The sequence below is a fragment of the Bubalus kerabau genome, chromosome 6, assembly GCF_029407905.1.
Source record: "Bubalus kerabau isolate K-KA32 ecotype Philippines breed swamp buffalo chromosome 6, PCC_UOA_SB_1v2, whole genome shotgun sequence".
In the NCBI taxonomy this organism is placed as follows: Eukaryota; Metazoa; Chordata; class Mammalia; order Artiodactyla; family Bovidae; genus Bubalus; species Bubalus kerabau.
In genome coordinates this window covers 117,587,689-117,604,564 of record NC_073629.1, presented here as the reverse complement: position 1 = coordinate 117,604,564, position 16,876 = coordinate 117,587,689, and the positions used below count along the sequence as shown (strand labels likewise).

Here is a 16,876-nt window from a genome sequence, read left to right as displayed (position 1 = left end):
AGGATAAAGAGGAATTATATAGTGATGTGTGAACGACAGACTGCTGAGAGGGAGCCTCACCGAAATCTCGTAAGTGATCTCAGACCAAAGTTAATCTCCAGGCTTTGCTGGCAGCTGACTTCCTGGTTCAGCTTCTGTGTTTTCAACCCTGGAGTTGTCTGTCAGTGGTGCTAAGTGGCCCAGCAAAGGCTGACTTCAAATTCCTTATTATTTATTTATTTTTAAAGCAAGTTATGGTTTGCAAGCCATGCCTCACACCAGGAGATCTTTCATGGATAATCTCAGGCATTTGGGTTTGTTTGCAAAGATTACAAATCCACATCACCACCTGTTTGCCTTTCTGGGGGTGGTTCACAGCCTAATATTTGACTTGTGGGCTGTGCCCTTGGAAACAGTGTTCTATGTAGGAAAATTTGGGTCCTCACCCAGCGACATGAGTCACCCACACATTCTCATTTACCCCTTTCCTTTTTGAACATGGGGGTTTCTGTGTTTTTCTAATTTGGAGACTTCTTTATCATTCTAATTTTAAGACTTTCTCTATAGGTCAAAGATATAACTCATTGCCATTTCTGTTAAAACTTTCTTCTAATTTTTAAACAGTAAACATTGTCTTTTAAACTTCAGATGTACATGTTTAGTCAATACTTATCGATATGCTGTGATTTGTACCTGTCTTGTCACAGGTAGGTTTTCCCACCTCAAGATTAGGTACATGTTCATCTATATTTTCTTCCAGTAATTTTCATAGTTCATGCTTTACATGTTTAATATATCAATTAGAAATTGAACTTAGGTCACACTCCCTCCCCCAGTCTTGCACTCACGGTCAACTGTCCCGACACTCCGCTGTAATTAATCCTTCCCTTTCTCACTGATATGAAATGCTGCCGCTGTACTGGAAACTGTTACACACACTGGGTCGCATTTTAGAGCTTTCACGCTGGTGCACTGATTACTTACATCTGTGAAAGGCCCATGCTATCTAATTAATGTAGCGTCAAATACTTTTTGTTATCTCCTGGAATACGGCCCTGCTTATTAGTCTTATTTAAATTGCGGTGTCTTACGTCTTCATTTGCTATAATGTTTTTTTCATATTCCCCCAAATGCCTTAGGAATTTGACACTCATTCCTCAAGAGCCAACATCATTGCAGCATTCTTCCCATACAGAGGATGGGATACCATCTGTTACAATTTACAGTTTTGGTATGTTGTTTAAGGATGTTTTATACTATTCTTTATGTGGCTATTACACATTTCTTTTTTTATTGGAGTATAATTTCTTTACAGTGTTCTGTTGGTTTCTGCTGTACAATGAAGTGAGTCAGCCGTATGTATACATATAGCGCCTCCCTCTTGGACGTCCCACCCACTCCCCCATCTAGGTTATCACAGAACATCGAATTGAACTGCCTGTGCTATTCAGCAGGATCCCACCAGCTAGCTATTTTATACATGGGAGTGTATTTATGTCAAAGCTACTCTCCCAATTCACCTCACCTTCCCCTTCCTCCTTAGGTACTTCATATTTTCTTTTTATAAATAGGATTTTTCTATGTACATTCTGATTGGTTGCCTCTGATGTCTACAAAGGGGACACTGATTTTCTTTTATATTCTTGTATCTTATATAACTAGACTACTAAATTCTCTCTCTCTCTTTTTTTTAATTTTGTAGGTAACTATCTTAGTTTTTATCTTCTGCAGGTAATAGTTTTGGATTTCCCTGTCCATTGGTATACTCTGTATTTTGTTACTTTCTCTAACTGCATTGACTAGCACTAATAGAACATTCTAAATTGGTCATGAGAAGCGGCAATGAAAGAAATTCTTTTCTTGTTTCTAACATTAATGTATCATGACGGCTCTTGTTTGAAGCATTTTTTCGTCATGTTAAAAAAGTATCCTTTAATTTCAATTTTATTACTTAAAAAATCATCAAAAAGTGTGCTACCAAACACTCTTCCACAGTACTGAGATAAGCGTAAGTTTTGTCTCCTTAGCCTGTGACGTCCAATACAATTTCAGTGATGATGGAAATGTTCTATATTTGCTGGTCCAGTGTGGCAGCCACTATCCATGTGTGTGGCTACTGAAAATTTGACATCTGACTAATGAGACAGAAAAACTGATTTTTAAGTTGCACTCAATTAGTTTAAATAGACACACGTGGCTAGTGGCCTCCATGACAGCCTTAGGCATATTAAAATGGTGATTTAACTGAGCTGTATTTTTCCTCCTTTATCTTTGTTAATATAGGCTATCAGAGTGAGCCTAATGAACATTTTTTTTCCCGGTCTGAAGCGGTTTAAACAACGTAGGAATTCTTTGTCCTTTGGGTATGTGAAAGATTAAAGATCTGAAGGGGTCCAGATGCTTTCATGGACTTTGAGAAGATATGTCTTAGGCAACTTATCCCTTTAATGCACCAGAAGAAGGACGAGGGGCCTTCAAAGTAACCACAGAGAAAAGCCAGGAAGGTGTGGGAAAAGAAACACCAGTTACAGACACGGGATCGGTGAGGAGGGCAGAGTCCAAGGTCAGGGAAGACTAGGGGCTGAGAAGGGGCTTCGAGTGGGCCCCGAGGCGTAGCTGCCAAGACAGACCAGTGGGTCGTGAGGCAGATGGAAGGATGTGCAGCACTTGGATCATCTGAAATGAAGGGAGCAAGACGTGCCAGCATTCAGCGGGGCGCTGGGGTCAAAGGAAAGGCTTTCCGTGTTTTTTGTTTGTTCTTGCTTTTGCTTTGTTTGTTTCAATGTGGTGCTAGACCCTACTGACATTCCAAGCAGAAGCCAGAGGACAGAAAGGGAGTAGCTGAGGCAGCTCCAGGAGCGGGGAGCAGAGGAAAGGTCCAGAGTGCCAGCGAGGACCCGGAGAGGGAAGACAGGGTGGATGTGAATACGGTAAGTGCAGGGATGGGGGAGGTGATGCCTGGCAGCCTCGAGCCTTCTGTGAGGAAGCAGGCGAGCTCATTCCAAGGCCCGGGGTCTTGGAGGGGAGTGAAGGCTTGATGAACTGCCTAAAGGTTTCTGTGCGTTTTGGGGTTTGGGGTCCTCTGGAGTGCAGCCCTGTGTTCTGAGGGGAAGCCAAGAATAACATCACACTCCGCACAGTAAATACCCCACTCCCCAGTCGCACAAGCCAACTTCAGGGAGACATTATATCTGCCTGGGGCTAAATCAGAGGCTATACAGCCTCCCCCTTCCTCCTTAAATTCCCAAAATAGTCTGCAGGGAAAGCTGTTTGGAAGCTCCACAAGGCCTCTGTCACTCAGGAGCTAGCCTCCCAGGGACATCCTCCTGGTCAGTTTGGAGGGGAGCTGTCCGAGAGGTCTACCAGCAGGCCTGGTGGTCCCTGGAACAAGTGTGTTCTGTGCGGGACATCTCGTTAGGAGGCTCGCAGCGAACACAGACCAAGATGCTCCAGCCTGTGCCCTTCAACACTGGCTGGCATCCGTCTTCCCCACGGGGCCGCAAGTGTCCCCCACAAACGGCAGGAGGTCAGGCCTGGCCGAGGGGTCAGAGGCTTTCATGTTGTGGGGATGGTCTACCGGGCATTGGGAATTAGGGTCAGGGCCTGGGCCAGCTCACTGGTCACTCACTTTGACAGGAGAAGTCAAAGTGCTGGTCCTGCCACGTGGGACAGGGTGCTGGAACCTTCGCCCAGGCCCTGCCCCAGTATCCTTTACAGGGGGATGCTCCCACTTGGGGAGAAAAACCGAACAGCAACCCATCTAACACACACTTCTGTTCACTTTGTAAGTATGAAATGAAACGCATTTTTGTTTGATTGTTTCCTAATGGGTATACTTGGTGAATCGTCTCTCAGTAAATCGACCTTGCTGCTGGTGAGCCGACCTTGAGCGCACACACTGTGTCCACCTGATGTGTACTCAGGATGGGAAAGTTCTTTCCGAGTAACGAATATGTTTGGTTCTTGGTTTCACAGTTTTTTCCCCCCTATTGACTTTGTTCTCTCAATGACCTTGGTAAGGTTTTGAGCTGGCCCATCCATTTGGCCTCTCTTTTGGAGTGTGTCAAAGACATCAGAAACTCATCTGATTGCTGTACATCTGAAACTAACGCAGCCTTGTAAATCAACTATATTTCAATAACAATTAAAAAAAACCCTGCTCATCTGAACAACCCCCGAGCTGCTCAGTTTGTTACAGGCACCTGCTCAGTGCTCAGCTGAGGGCCAGTGCCTGCATTCAGGCAGTTGTTGACTCAGAGATTAGAGACCCAGGAACTGGGAGCACAATGAGGACCCCAAGGGACCATGCAGAAACCCCAGTGTGCTACAGAGACTGGGATATTGTGGTTGCAGGAAATGGATGGTTAACATCGAAATTGGTTAAATGCAGAGATTAACACTGAGATAAGGCCAGGAAGAAGGAGGTTTATGATTTTTAAAATGTCTTCAGTTTCATAACAGACTGCTGGTATTTTAGCCAATGCACTCTACAGAACCAACGTGTGTCCACACGCCAAACGGTCCTTATTCTGAGCTGTGCCCTTCCTAAGTCTCAGCCCCGCCCGAGTGGAATGTGAACCCGTGGGCTCTGGCCTCACGGAGCCGCATGACCACATGCCTGGGTCCTGCTCCCTGGGGGTCAGGGGGACACTGGGGAAAAGGCTTGCACAGGCAGAGGTGGCTTCACCTCTTGCTGCACAGATAGCCAACGACACCGAGCAAGAGACAAGCACATCGGTGTTTCCACGAACGCCCTTCACTCAGCCCTGCGGCTTATCTTTTCCAAGTGCATCACCAGTGGGCCGGTGCGCACAGGAGCTAACAGAGCAGCACTTCCGGGGTGCCAGCATCCTCGCCTTGGCTCTGGCGTGGATTCTCCCAACCACCACCTCTCCGCACGCGGACACTTCCAGGGACCACGTCCTGCGCTGTTGTATTTAAGAAGCTCACCCCTGATTGTCACATGTCTGGCCGAGAAGACGCTAAATTCTGAGCAGGAGGCTTCGGGGCCTTCTGAACAAGGACGTCACCCTGACCTTAAACGACTGACCAGGGACCTGACCTGATCCATGGGCACCCCCAGGAGAGAGGTGTCACCAGCGGGATCCTTTGGAGACTTCCTTTCTAGCAGTAACTGGAGGCTACCAGGGTGTGTCTCCCCTTTGCAACCCGAAATGGCTACAAGAAATATGGAAAATAGGGTGATGGGGGTCAGCAGGGTGTGGTGCTCCCAATAGGCAAGAAACAGGAATTTCTGCAAAACTACCTGGGTTCTGCCTGGACAGAGGGAGGGGCTGACGCCCTCAAAGGTCTCCCTGGAGAACTGGGATCCCCTGCCCTCCGATCGATCTGTGCTTCTATAAAGGCATGGAATGGGAGGGTCTGAGCTGCCATTAAAAATAAGAGTGACAACAGCTGGGCTGCCTGGAGGGTCTGTGATCCCCAGACAGGAAGGACCAGGCGGGCTCTGTCACTAAGAGCGTGTGGCCGTGGTCCTAGGTGCAGCTTCCAGGTTGAGGCAAAGACAGGAGACACGAGGCAAGGCGGGCACCTGCCCCAGTCAGGACCGGGACGACGCCCGAGGCTGGCTCTGGGCCCTGGTCCTGGGGTTGTGGCAACTGATGGGAGTCAGGGCTCCAGATACCAGTGGGGTGAGAGCTGCTTTGTAATGAAAACCCTGGGGGTGACCTGCAGCCCAGGACAGAGCAGAGGGGAGGCAGGCTGTGCAGAGAGGCAGCAAGAAGCCTCCTGGTGCTGCCCCAGACCCTTCCCCACCATCACCAAGGGGTGCTGGGCTCCACTGAACTTGTTTCACTGGACAGCTTGTCAACACCTTGACTCCTAAGCTCCAGGCCCAGAAGAGAGTTGTGTGCTTGCTTTAGGCCACGGGGTTTGGCTTGATTACAGTAGCCATGGCCTCTGTAGGTGGACACTCCCACAGTCCTGTCTTGCTGGGCTCCTGTCTTGCTGGGCTCCCGTCTGGTGTGTGGGGGGCCGCCCTGTCCACCTCGTATCTAATGGGCCACCCAGTGTCCACAGATCTGTGTCCTGGTTCCCTCCACACCTGTTCCGCACTCAGCTTCCCCGGGTGAAGTGAGGACCCCTCCACAGCCACAGTTACTCAGGCCCTGACTCTGGAGTCATCCGTGACCTCAACGCCGCCCCTAAAATCAAGACCCCACAGCCAGCCCTTCGGCAAACTTGCCGGCTCCCCCTTGTCAGCTCATCTGACCACTTCTCAGTAGCCGCCGGCTGCAGAGCAGAGTCCGGGTCTTGTTACTCCCTCGCCTAAAGGCCTGCGGCCACGCAGAGAACAGCCAGTCCACGTCCCCGCTAGACCCTCGGCCCCCACCCCAGCTCTGACCTCCTCTCTGCCCTCCACCGCCAGGAGCCTTTCAGGCCTTTCTTTGGCCACTTCCCACCTGCCTTGAGTCTTCACTTAACTTCTCCTTTGCAATAGGCCTGCCAACCCACAAAATACCCCAAGGCAACAAGGGAGCCCAGGAAACAGCTAAGCCTTGGAAGTTTGGTGGAGGAAGAAGCAAAGCAGAGGAAGAACATTTAACACCAAGGGGGCTTTAGCTCAGCCCATGGGAGAGACCTGCAAGATGGTGCTGGGGTCTCCACAGTGAGGATGGAGTGCCCCCAGCTCTGCTGGGAAGAGGTAAAAGTCCGCCTTTGTCCTGAAAGCCCTTGATCCTGGCTTCTGGGTGTTGCAGATCAGCATCAAGACTTTCCCTCTTCATCACCTTTACTCATGCAAGGCCGTGGTCTTAGCATTAGCAAAGAATGTCACCTGGCACTGGATCAAGTTGAAATAAAACTATTCAGGGAACGTCTGACCATCAGGAGGGAAGTCAGAGCTCCTGGTTTTAATTAAGGGGGAACTGAGGCCAGAAAGCAGGTGACTTTCATCCAGTGTCCTCCACCGAGTTACTGCTGTCTGCCTGCCCAGAGGCCCCCAGGGATCCCCTCCAGAGATGCTAGGGCCAGCTGCATGGGCCCCAGCTGCAAGGGCCCCAGCTGCAAAGGTCCCAGCTGCAAAGGTCCCAGCTGCAAGGGCTCCAGCTGCACGGGTCCCAGCTGCACGGGTCCCAGCTGCGAGGGCCCCGCCACACACTCACTCTAGTCTTTCCTCTTCTTTCCTCCGAAGGTCGAAGTCCCGTTGAACCACCTCCCAGACATGCTTGGCCTCTTCATCCGTGAGCTTGGAAAGATCCAGTGTCTTCCCCATCTCTGCTGCTCATCAAGGTCACACCTGGAGTAACACAGGGCCCAGCAGTCAGCCCAGGAAGCCCGTGCGGGTGCCGGGCGAGTCACAAAGGAAGAGACAACGCAGAAACCACCAATTTCCCAGGAGCTGGAACCTGGGTTAGGTCGTTTTTGAAAACAGGCAAACATGTGTCTGGAAACACACACAGTCAAAATAAGGGAACCCACGTGTAGAGTCCCCACAGCTCAGAGTCAGAATTCAGATGACACTGCCCTTTCTGGACACTGAAGATCTCAATTCACACCAAGAGGACAAAGGAAGGAAAACCCAGCTGTCACAAAGCAAGAGAAGCAGAAGCAGAACCACCTTTCTCGCTACTCAGGGTGTGCTCCGTGGACCAGCAGCATCTCCTGGAGCCTGTGAGAAATGCAGACTCCCAGGCCCGGGCCCTCCTGATTCAGAATCTGTGTTCTGACAAGGTCCTCGAGGGGTCCTCCACCTGTCTCCCCTACCTCAGCACGCCCACCCCTTGAGTGTGTCTTCACACCTCCTAACAGCTAGTGGAGCATCATTTCATATATCGTGATGACCGCAACCTCCCCCTGGCACTCGGGGACACATTTTGGTGCCCCCACTTCTCTGGTCTGTGGCAGGTGGACAGCTGACCCTTGGCCAGAGACCATGATTGCTGCACTCAGTCCAGCTCTGTTCTGGCGGGACGGGGTTGGGGGGCAGATTCTGTTTGGGTGATGGGATCCTGGTGGGAACTGAAAGCTCAAGAATCTCTGTGCGACTTCAGCGAGTCTTCATGAAGGACCGAAACCCGCTTTTCAGGAATATCAGAGAAGGGACCCAGTCTGTCTGGTCTCACTGGGAAGCCTCAAACACCAACCAAAGACGCAAATCTGCTTCTGAATTCTGAGCAGCATCTCCATTCACTGATGCTGACCTCCTGAAAGTGATCTCTGTGCAAATGCAAGCAACACTTGCTCTGTGCTAGAAAGCAAGTTTGCTGTACAAGAGGTTAATTATGAAGACTGTCATTTTCTGAGTAACACTCAGATACCACTTGAAATGAAAGTGGCCACAGAGATCCGGTGGCTGTCAAACTATGCCTTAAAATAGGTGAAAAATAATTTCTAATTTTTTTTTTTGCACTGACCCTCTCAATATTTCCAAACTCAAGCACTGCGCTATGAATGTTGTATTAATAGGATGCCCTGATGGGTCAGAATCATTCAAATTATTTTCTTTACACTTGAACTGAGATTTTTGGACGTGAAAACGTTAAACCCAAACTGACTCTTGACGCTTCCCCAGAGCACATAGCTTCTGTTTGTCTTTAAAAAATGGAACAAAAAGTCATTTGATGGATGCCTGGGGTTTATTCATCTTTGCTTTTTACTGTCGTTGAGAAAATTCTATCATAAGAAGAACATTCATTTGAAATTCTATTTTCAGAGCAGATGAAAGCCGTGACTATCAGCTGAGTAGTCAGCATTCTCTCTCCTCTCCTAAAGGAAAAGTCACAATTTCAGGCTTCATTTCAAGAAACTTAACTTGTGAGGTGTGAGGGAGAAAAATAAAACAAAAAGAAACCAGTATATTTTCCTTGCCATGCAAGTTTAACTGTCTTAGAGTGGGTCAGTGACTGATGACCCATGGATGAAGGACCCACTAGGGGTCAGAACGCCTGCCTGGAGGCTTCACAGCCAGAGGATGCACCCTGGGCCCCTCTCAAGCCTGTCTCTTCTGTTTGATGCTTCTTTCTAACAAGGATGGCACCTGGCTTCCCTGCGCAGACAGCAAAGTTGATCGCAGCCTAGGGACTGGCGATACTGGACCAGGGAGTCACCTCCAGAGAGCAGGGTGACTGCCAGGGATGGGGTGGGGAAGACACCCAGGCTGGCTGCCCGCTGCCTGGAGTGAGGCCGGGCAGAAGCTGCTGAGACGTGAACAGAGAGAGATGGCCAGGGCACAGTGCTTCAAGGGAACCAGGGCATCATGACTTAGCACCAACTCGGAGGTGCCAGGGTTGACCCTGAGTTGTTAAGTGAAAGTGTTCGTCTCTCAGTGGTGTCCGACAGCTTGTGACTGCCCCCCACCCCCTAGACCCATGGACTGTAGCCCGCCTCTGTCCATGGGATTCTCCAGGCAAGAATACTGGAGTGTGTAGTCATTCCCCTCTCCAGGGGATCTTCCCGACCCAGGGATCAAACTCAGGTCTCAAACAGCGCAGGCAGATTCTTTACGGTCTAAGCCACCAGGGAAACTGATGTGTGTTCATGATGCTGTTTAGTGAAGCCAGGAATGAGGTGATACAGAGTTTGAAGAACAAGCATCCCACGTAGCTGACCCAAGAGTGGACTGTCGGTATTTCATGGGGTAGACATAATCTGAAAACTTTTACTCTGGTGCCTGTTTTTAGCTCTGCTGGGAGAGGAGGGGAGGAGACTGATTGGAAACTTCAGACCAACCCCATCCATCGGACCCTATGCCATGCAGCCGGGAGGTGATGCCTCCCAGGGAAGCAGGTTCCCAGGGCAGCCAGGGGTCAGCAGCCTGTGGTCCCGACACGGGGCTTTATTATGGTGACCAACCTTCCCATTCAGTGAGCTGATGAAGTGCAGAGGCTTAAAGCTTTTAATTATTTTTGTTAGTTTACTTTGTTGTTGGTGGCGGTGGTGATGGGGGTGGGCGGAGGTGGTAGTTTAAATCTTTTTTCCTTCCATTTTGGACCCAGTTGGTTCTAGCTAGTTTTTTTTTTTTTAACTTTTAATTTTTCATTAGGGTGCAGCCAATTAACCGGCAGTGTGATAGTTTCACGTGAACCGCCGAGACTCAGCCATACACACACATGTACCCCTTCTCCCCCAAACTACCCCCCCATCCAGGCTGCCACATAACATTGAGCAGAGTTCCATGTGCTATACAGTAGGTCCTTGTTGGTTATCCATTTAAAATATAGCAGCATGAACATGTCTGTCCCAAACTCCCTATCCATCCCTTCCTCCTATCTTTCCAAGGGCAGTGGTAAGTTCATTCTCTTTGAGTCTGCTTCTGTTTTATAAATTCATTTGTATAATTTCTTTTTAGATTAAAAATATAAGCAATGTCAAACCATATTTCTTCTTCTCTGACAGACTTTGCTCAGTATGACAATCTCTAGGTCATCCATGTTGCTGCAAATGGCATTTCAGTTTTAATGGCAGAGTAATATTCCATTACTTAACCAACAAAGTTCTGTCTAGTCAAAGTTATGGTTTTTTCCAGTAGTCATGTATGGATGTGAGAATTGGACTATAAAGAAAGCTGAGCACTGAAGAATTGATGCTTTTGAACTGTGGTGTTGGAGAAGACTCTTGAGAGTCCCTTGGACTGCAAGGAGATCCAACCAGTCCATTCTGAAGGAGATCAGTCCTGAATATTCATTGGAAGGACAGATGCTAAAGCTGAAACTCCAATACTTTGGCCACCTGACGTGAAGAACTGACTCATTGGAAAAGACCCTTATGCTGGGAAAGAGTGAGGGCAGGAGGAGAAGGGGATGACAGAGGATGAGATGGTTGGATGGCATCATGGACAAAATGGACATGAATTTGAGCAAGCTCTGGGAACTGGTGATGGACAAGGAAGCCTGGCGTAATGCAGTCCATGGAGTTGCAAAGAGTTGGACATGACTGAGTGACTTAACTGAACTGAATATTCCATTGTATGTATGTACCACATTTTCTTTATCCATTTCTCTGTTGGTAGACATTTAGGTTGCTAAAGCTTTTTAAAAACTATCTTTAGAAAATAAACTTAAACTGAATGGAGAATATGCTTGATTTCAGCAACCAAAGGGCATAAACCAAAAGACACCGGCAATTGGGCCATGAGCCGTTAGCGCCCTTCCGGCTTGTGCCAGGCTGGTATGTTGATGGGGCACTTGGGATGTCGTAGAAGGTCTGCCAGATGCTCTGTCAGGTACGGCCACGCATAAGGACCCTGGATTCATGGAGGGGGCAGCCTTTCAGCCATGGTCATCTCTCCCACCACCCCCCACTTTTCTCACCAAGACCCTGGTCTCCACCAGGTATCCCTCCAACCACCACAGTCAGGGGGGAACGTGGGAGCAGAGCCTGACCTGGGTCTGCCTAAGTGCCCTGCTAACGCGGGTCGTTCCCAACCCACAGAGCGGACAGGGTTCTGACCTGCCCTGGCCCGGGGGAACCTCCCAGGGCGTGCGTGCTGGGGAGGGTGGACTCCCCAGGCTCTATCTGCCCCTGGTTCCACTCGGGTGTAGATAACGCCTAGTCATGAGCTTCCTGAACAAAACGCTTTCAATTTGTGCCTGGTCCAGGGCTCAGATTTAATCACATTGTTAATCTTTGACTGTTAGCCCTCCTCAGTCATTTATAAGTTGTAATGGAGGAAAGAGAACCTTACATGGAAGTTAATGAGTTGGAAAGAGACAGTGGAACTGGTTTTACAAAGTGGGTAGCCTGAACCCAGATCACTGCATTTCAGCCGTGGCTCATGTGTGTCTGTTAAAGATTTGAGTTCATATTTTGACCCCATTGAGGGGAAATATGGGTGGGGGTTCTTCCTACACACAACTTGGGCTGGAGGGGCCCCCTGAGCCTGGGAACAAACGCAAGAACGAGTCCTCACGGCCGTCACCGCCTGAGCTGATAAACTTTCCAGCAAGCCCAAGTTCCTCTTCAACGCCCTACTAACAATGGCAGGAATGCGCTCTGACTCAGAATCAGGTGGGTGACCCCTATCGACAAAGGTACAGGTGCATTCAGGGGGAAGGCCCGGGTGCTAGCTGGGGGCAGGGGGGCTGTGCATCCTTCCCAAATGCTGTCCTCAGAGCGGGGCTGTGCGGTTACTTCTGCAGGCAGGGCTGGCTTCCCAGACACGCAACCAACCCCTCAACCTTCCTCAGCTGCAACATGAGCATGTTTTCACCCCGGAGGCACCCTGCCCCTGCAGGTGCTCTGAAATCACCCCAGCAGCTCGGGCCCTGCCACTTGCCTCCCTCTTGCTCCATCTCTCCACTCTCTCAGCTCCCTGGGGAGCTGCTGGAAACCTTGTTTCTACATGGACATCCTTCCACACTTGCACGAATCCTCAGCTACAGACTCCAGAGCAAGGATGGAGCCCCAGGTGATGCTGCGGGACAAGAATGCCCTGAGGATCAGGGGCTGGGCTCCAATCCCGGTTCAGGCACCAGCCGGCCCCCATGACTGGGGACCAGTCCCCTTCCTCTGTGGTCTCAGTGTTTACAGCTGTGCCGTGACTTCTCCAGCTCTCTCTAGCCTTGAGTGATGCCAGGATGTCGGAATTAGAGGGAGAGGTCATAGGGTGGGTGCAGGGGAGGGGGCCTCATCCTCCAGAGATTGCTTCTGCAGAGGATGAGACAGGCAGCTCCTGAACGCTGACCTGATGGCAGGGGCGGGGGCCCCCATAGGCCATCACCATGCTGCCATCCGAGAGCACCAAAGCCACCCTTCCGAGTAGCCTGCGGGGCTCTGGCTCCTCTTCACCAATCCCCAAGCCTCCCCCTGAGCTGGCCTTAATGTTTCAGTTACTAATGCTTTAATCAATAAGGCCCCTTGCCTGCTAGTCTGTGTACCTGGACTAGTCCTCAGTCACTCCTGCAGGGCACCTACCACTGCGTCCAGAGTTTAGACGTAGGCGGAGCGCAGGGACCTATGACTGGTACTTGGATTCTAAGGCATAAGGCCCTGGAGATCCAGGTACAGGGCTTTTGCCCAAGAAAGCTGGGTCTTGCTGAGGCCTAGCGGAGTGGCCAACAGAGGGCTAGATGGTAAAAGATGGACATGAGTGGCTGAACCTGGGTGCCAATGTCACTGCTCCCCCACCATGGTCTTTAAGCCTGACTGTCTCCCTGGGCTTCATGGCGATGGGCATTGCTGCCTTTGCATCCAGTGGGCCAGTGGGGCCTCGCCACCCCCTTAATCTCTCCAGCCTCTCAGAAAGAAATATGGAACTAAGATGGAAAAAAATCAAAACAGAAAAATGTAAAGGTCCCAGCCCACCTGAAAATGGAGTGGGGTTCTCAACATGTGGTTAAGGTGCGTAGGACACAGGTGTCTGAGCTTGGGAGACCGGAGGGCCTTTGTAAGCAGGGCTGGCTCAGGCTTCCCAGGTGGTGCTCATGTAAAGAGGAGACACCAGAGACAAATGTTCGATCCCTGGTGGGTCGGGAAGGTCCCCTGGAGGAGGGCACAGCAACCCCCTCCAGTATTCCTGCCTGGAGCACCCCATGGACAGAGGAGCCTGGCAGGCCACAGCTGAAGTGTTCCTCACTTTCTGGCTTGGGCAGGGGCCTGGGGCCAGTGGCCACTACCTGACTCCCTTCACCTGCAGACCCATCCCCTGGGCCCTGTGGGCTGGTCTGCGGGCCTGTCAGCAAACAAAATTCCAATACAAGTGGGGCTTTCAGGGGCCCCAAATCCAGGACACCTCCTCCAATGCCAGGACGCCCTAGGGCTCTCTTTCTGGCAGGAGTCGCTCCCCAAACAGCCTCACCGGGGTGACCTGCCCCCACTTAGTCTCGGAGTGGCAGGCTCAGCCCTGTCTGCAGGGCCATCGCCAACAGGACTTCTGATGGAAACCACCAATTTGCCCAAAATGGGCTCCGGAGGACCCAGATCTCCGGTTAGGCTCTCCAGGTGAAGCTTGGCTTTGGGGTTCGGGGACGGGGGATGGGTGGGGGGCTGGGCGCGTCCTCCTTATCAGTCAGGAGGGACCGAGGCCTGGGGGCCTGTTGGGGGCGTTTTCACACCGGCGGGGCTGCAGCTAGCACCGGGGACCCGCCACCCGCCCGGGTTCTCCCTGAACTCACCGACTCCGTTCCCAGGGGTGTCGGCCCTGGCCGCCGGGACTCCGGGGTTGCCCGCTCCGGTCCTGCCAGGGAGAGCGAGGCCACAGGCCGGCGTCGGGGCTTGGGGCTCTGAGGCCAGGCGGGCCGATCGGGCCGGGCAGGGCGCAGGGCGGGGGGAGGGCGAGGTCCGGGCGCCCGCGGGGATCACGAGGGCCGCGCCCGCCCCATCCAGCTCCGGGAGCAGCGAGCACCTCCGGGTGCGGGCGGCGGGCGGGGCGGGCACCCGGGCGCCCGCGCGGGAGGCGCCAGCGCAGGGCAGCGACCATCGCTCCTCGCCCACAGCCCGCTTGGCGGAGGAAGGCGGCGGCGGAAGGGAGGACAGGGCCGGGTCCGCATCTGGGGAGTCGGGCCGGTAACGCGGCCGCCGCGGTAGCCCTCGGCGCGGAGGGACCTGCGGGCCTCTCGCGCCCTCGGACCGCACGCTTTCTGACTTAATTCCCATCCCAGCTCTGCAGTTTACTCTGCTATTCACTCCGGCTTCACAGAAGGGACACCGAGGCTCAGGAAGGCGCCTTCCCTAAAGCCGCCGACTAACGCGTGGGAACGCTGGCGGGTAAGGGGGACTTTGGAGCGAGAAGCCCCAGCCCCAGGATCGCCGCCGCGGGAAGGGTCCCGAGACCTCGCCCATCAAGAAGAGTCGGCGGAGTCAGCATCCGCGCGCAGACCGGGCGGGAACAGACCGGAGGGTGCCCTCGGGGGAGCGAGCGGAGGGCAGCCGGGGAACCTCCTCCGAGCCTGCCGCCGCTTCTCTCTCCACGAGCTCAGTTCAGTCGCTCAGTCGTGTCCGACTCTGCGACCCAATGGACTGCAGCAAGCCAGGCCTCCCTGTCCATCACCAACTCCCGGAGTTTGCTTAAACTCATGCCCATTGAGTCGGTGATGCCATCCAACCGTCTCATCCTCTGTCTCTTCCTTCTCCTTCCGCCTTCAATTTTTCCCACAATCAGGGTCTTGGATTTCCAATGGTCGGTTCTTCGCATCAGGTGGCTCAGTTCAGTTCAGTTCAGTTGCTCAGTCTTGTCCGACTCGTTGAGACCCCATGAATAGCAGCACGCCAGGCCTCCCTGTCCATCACCAGCTCCCGGAGTTCACTCAAACTCACGTCCATCCAGTTGGTGATGCCATCCAGCCATCTCATCCTCTGTTGTCCCCTTCTCCTGACCCCAATCCCTCCCAGCATCCGAATCTTTTCCAGTGAGTCAACTCTTCTCATGAGGTGGCCAACGTACTGGAGTTTCAGCTTTAGCATCATTCTTCCAAAGAACACCCAGGGCTGATCTCCTTCAGAATGGACTGGTTGGATCTCCTTGCAGTCCAAGGGACTCTCAAGAGTCTTCTCCAGCACCACAGTTCAAAAGCATCAATTCTTTGGCACTCAGCTTTCTTCACAGGCCAACTCTCACATCCATACATGACCACTGGAAATACCATAGCCTTGACTAGACGGACCTTTGTTGGCAAAGTAATGTCTCTGCTTTTCAGTATGCTATCTAGGTTGGTCATAACTTTCCTTCCAAGGACTAAGCGTCTTTTAATTTCATGGCTGCAATCACCATCTGCAGTGATTTTGGAGCCCCAAAAATAAAGTCTGACACTGTTTCCACTGTTTCCCCATCTATTTCCCATGAAGTGATGGGACCAGATGCCATGATCTTCATTTTCAGAATGTTGAGCTTTAAGCCAACTTTTTCACTCTCCTCTTTCACTTTCATCAAGAGGCTTTTGAGTTCCTCTTCACTTTCTGCCATAAGGGTGGTGTCATCTGCATATCTGAGGTTATTGATATTTCTTCCAGCAATCTTGATTCCAGTTTGTGCTTCTTCCAGCCCAGCATTTCTCATGATGTACTCTGCATATAAGTTAAATAAACAGGGTGACAATATACAGCCTTGACGAACTCCTTTTCCTATTTGAAACCAGTCTATTGTTCCATGTCCAGTTCTAACTGTTGCTTCCAGACCTGCATACAGGTTTCTCAAGAGGCAGGTCAGGTGGTCTGGTATTCCCATCTCTTTTAGATTTTTCCACAGTTTATTGTGATCCACACAGTCAAAGGCTTTGGCATAGTCAATAAAGCAGAAGTAGATGTTTTTCTGGAACTCTCTTGCTTTTTTGATGATTCAGCGGATGTTGGCAGTTTGATCTCTGGTTCCTCTGCCTTTTCTAAAACCAGCTTGAACATCTGGAAGTTCATGGTTCACGTATTGCTTAAGCCTGGCTTGGAGAATTTTAAGCATTACTTTACTAGCGTGTGAGATGAGTGCCATTGTGCAGTAGTTTGAGCATTCTTTGGCATTGCCTTTCTTTGGGATTGAAAACTGACCTTTTCCAGTCCTGTGGCCACTGCTGAGTTTTCCAAATTTGCTGGCATATTGAGTGCAGCACTTTCACAACATCATCTTTCAGGATTTGAAATAGCTCAACTGGAATTCCATCACCTCCACTAGCTTTGTTCGTAGTGATGCTTTCTAAGGCCCACTTGACTTCACATTCCAGGATGTCTGGCTCTAGGTCAGTAATCACACCATCGTGATTATCTGGTCGTGAAGATCTTTTTTGTGCAGTTCTTCTGTGTATTCTTGCCACCTCTTCTTAATATCTTCTGCTTCTGTTAGGTCCATACCATTTCAGGAGCACCTCAAATCCACAGGTCCCCAAGTACCACCAGCAGCTCCAGCCCACTGTGCCTGCTTGTCCTTCCCAAATCCCCTGGACATTAAGGGCGTCACCACCTTCCCTCTCCTTTCCGGACTAGGGCGCAGGAGAGCCATGCTTGCCTTCTCCCT

At 51.3% G+C, this 16,876-nt stretch overlaps 1 protein-coding gene across 1 annotated transcript in view; it reads right to left on the bottom strand.

The window, feature by feature from the left end:
* MLPH (melanophilin) overlaps window positions 1-14,162 on the bottom strand; it is a 45,199-nt gene extending 31,037 nt beyond the window's left edge. Inside the window, exons 1-2 of the mRNA XM_055587034.1 lie at window positions 14,052-14,162; window positions 7,104-7,237 (exon numbers count right to left, since the gene is read on the bottom strand). Of these exons, the coding sequence (XP_055443009.1) occupies window positions 7,104-7,213 (110 nt within the window). The 5' untranslated portion in view covers window positions 7,214-7,237; window positions 14,052-14,162. The remainder of the gene's footprint in view (window positions 1-7,103; window positions 7,238-14,051) is intronic.
* Between the last annotated feature and the right edge of the window lie 2,714 nt (window positions 14,163-16,876).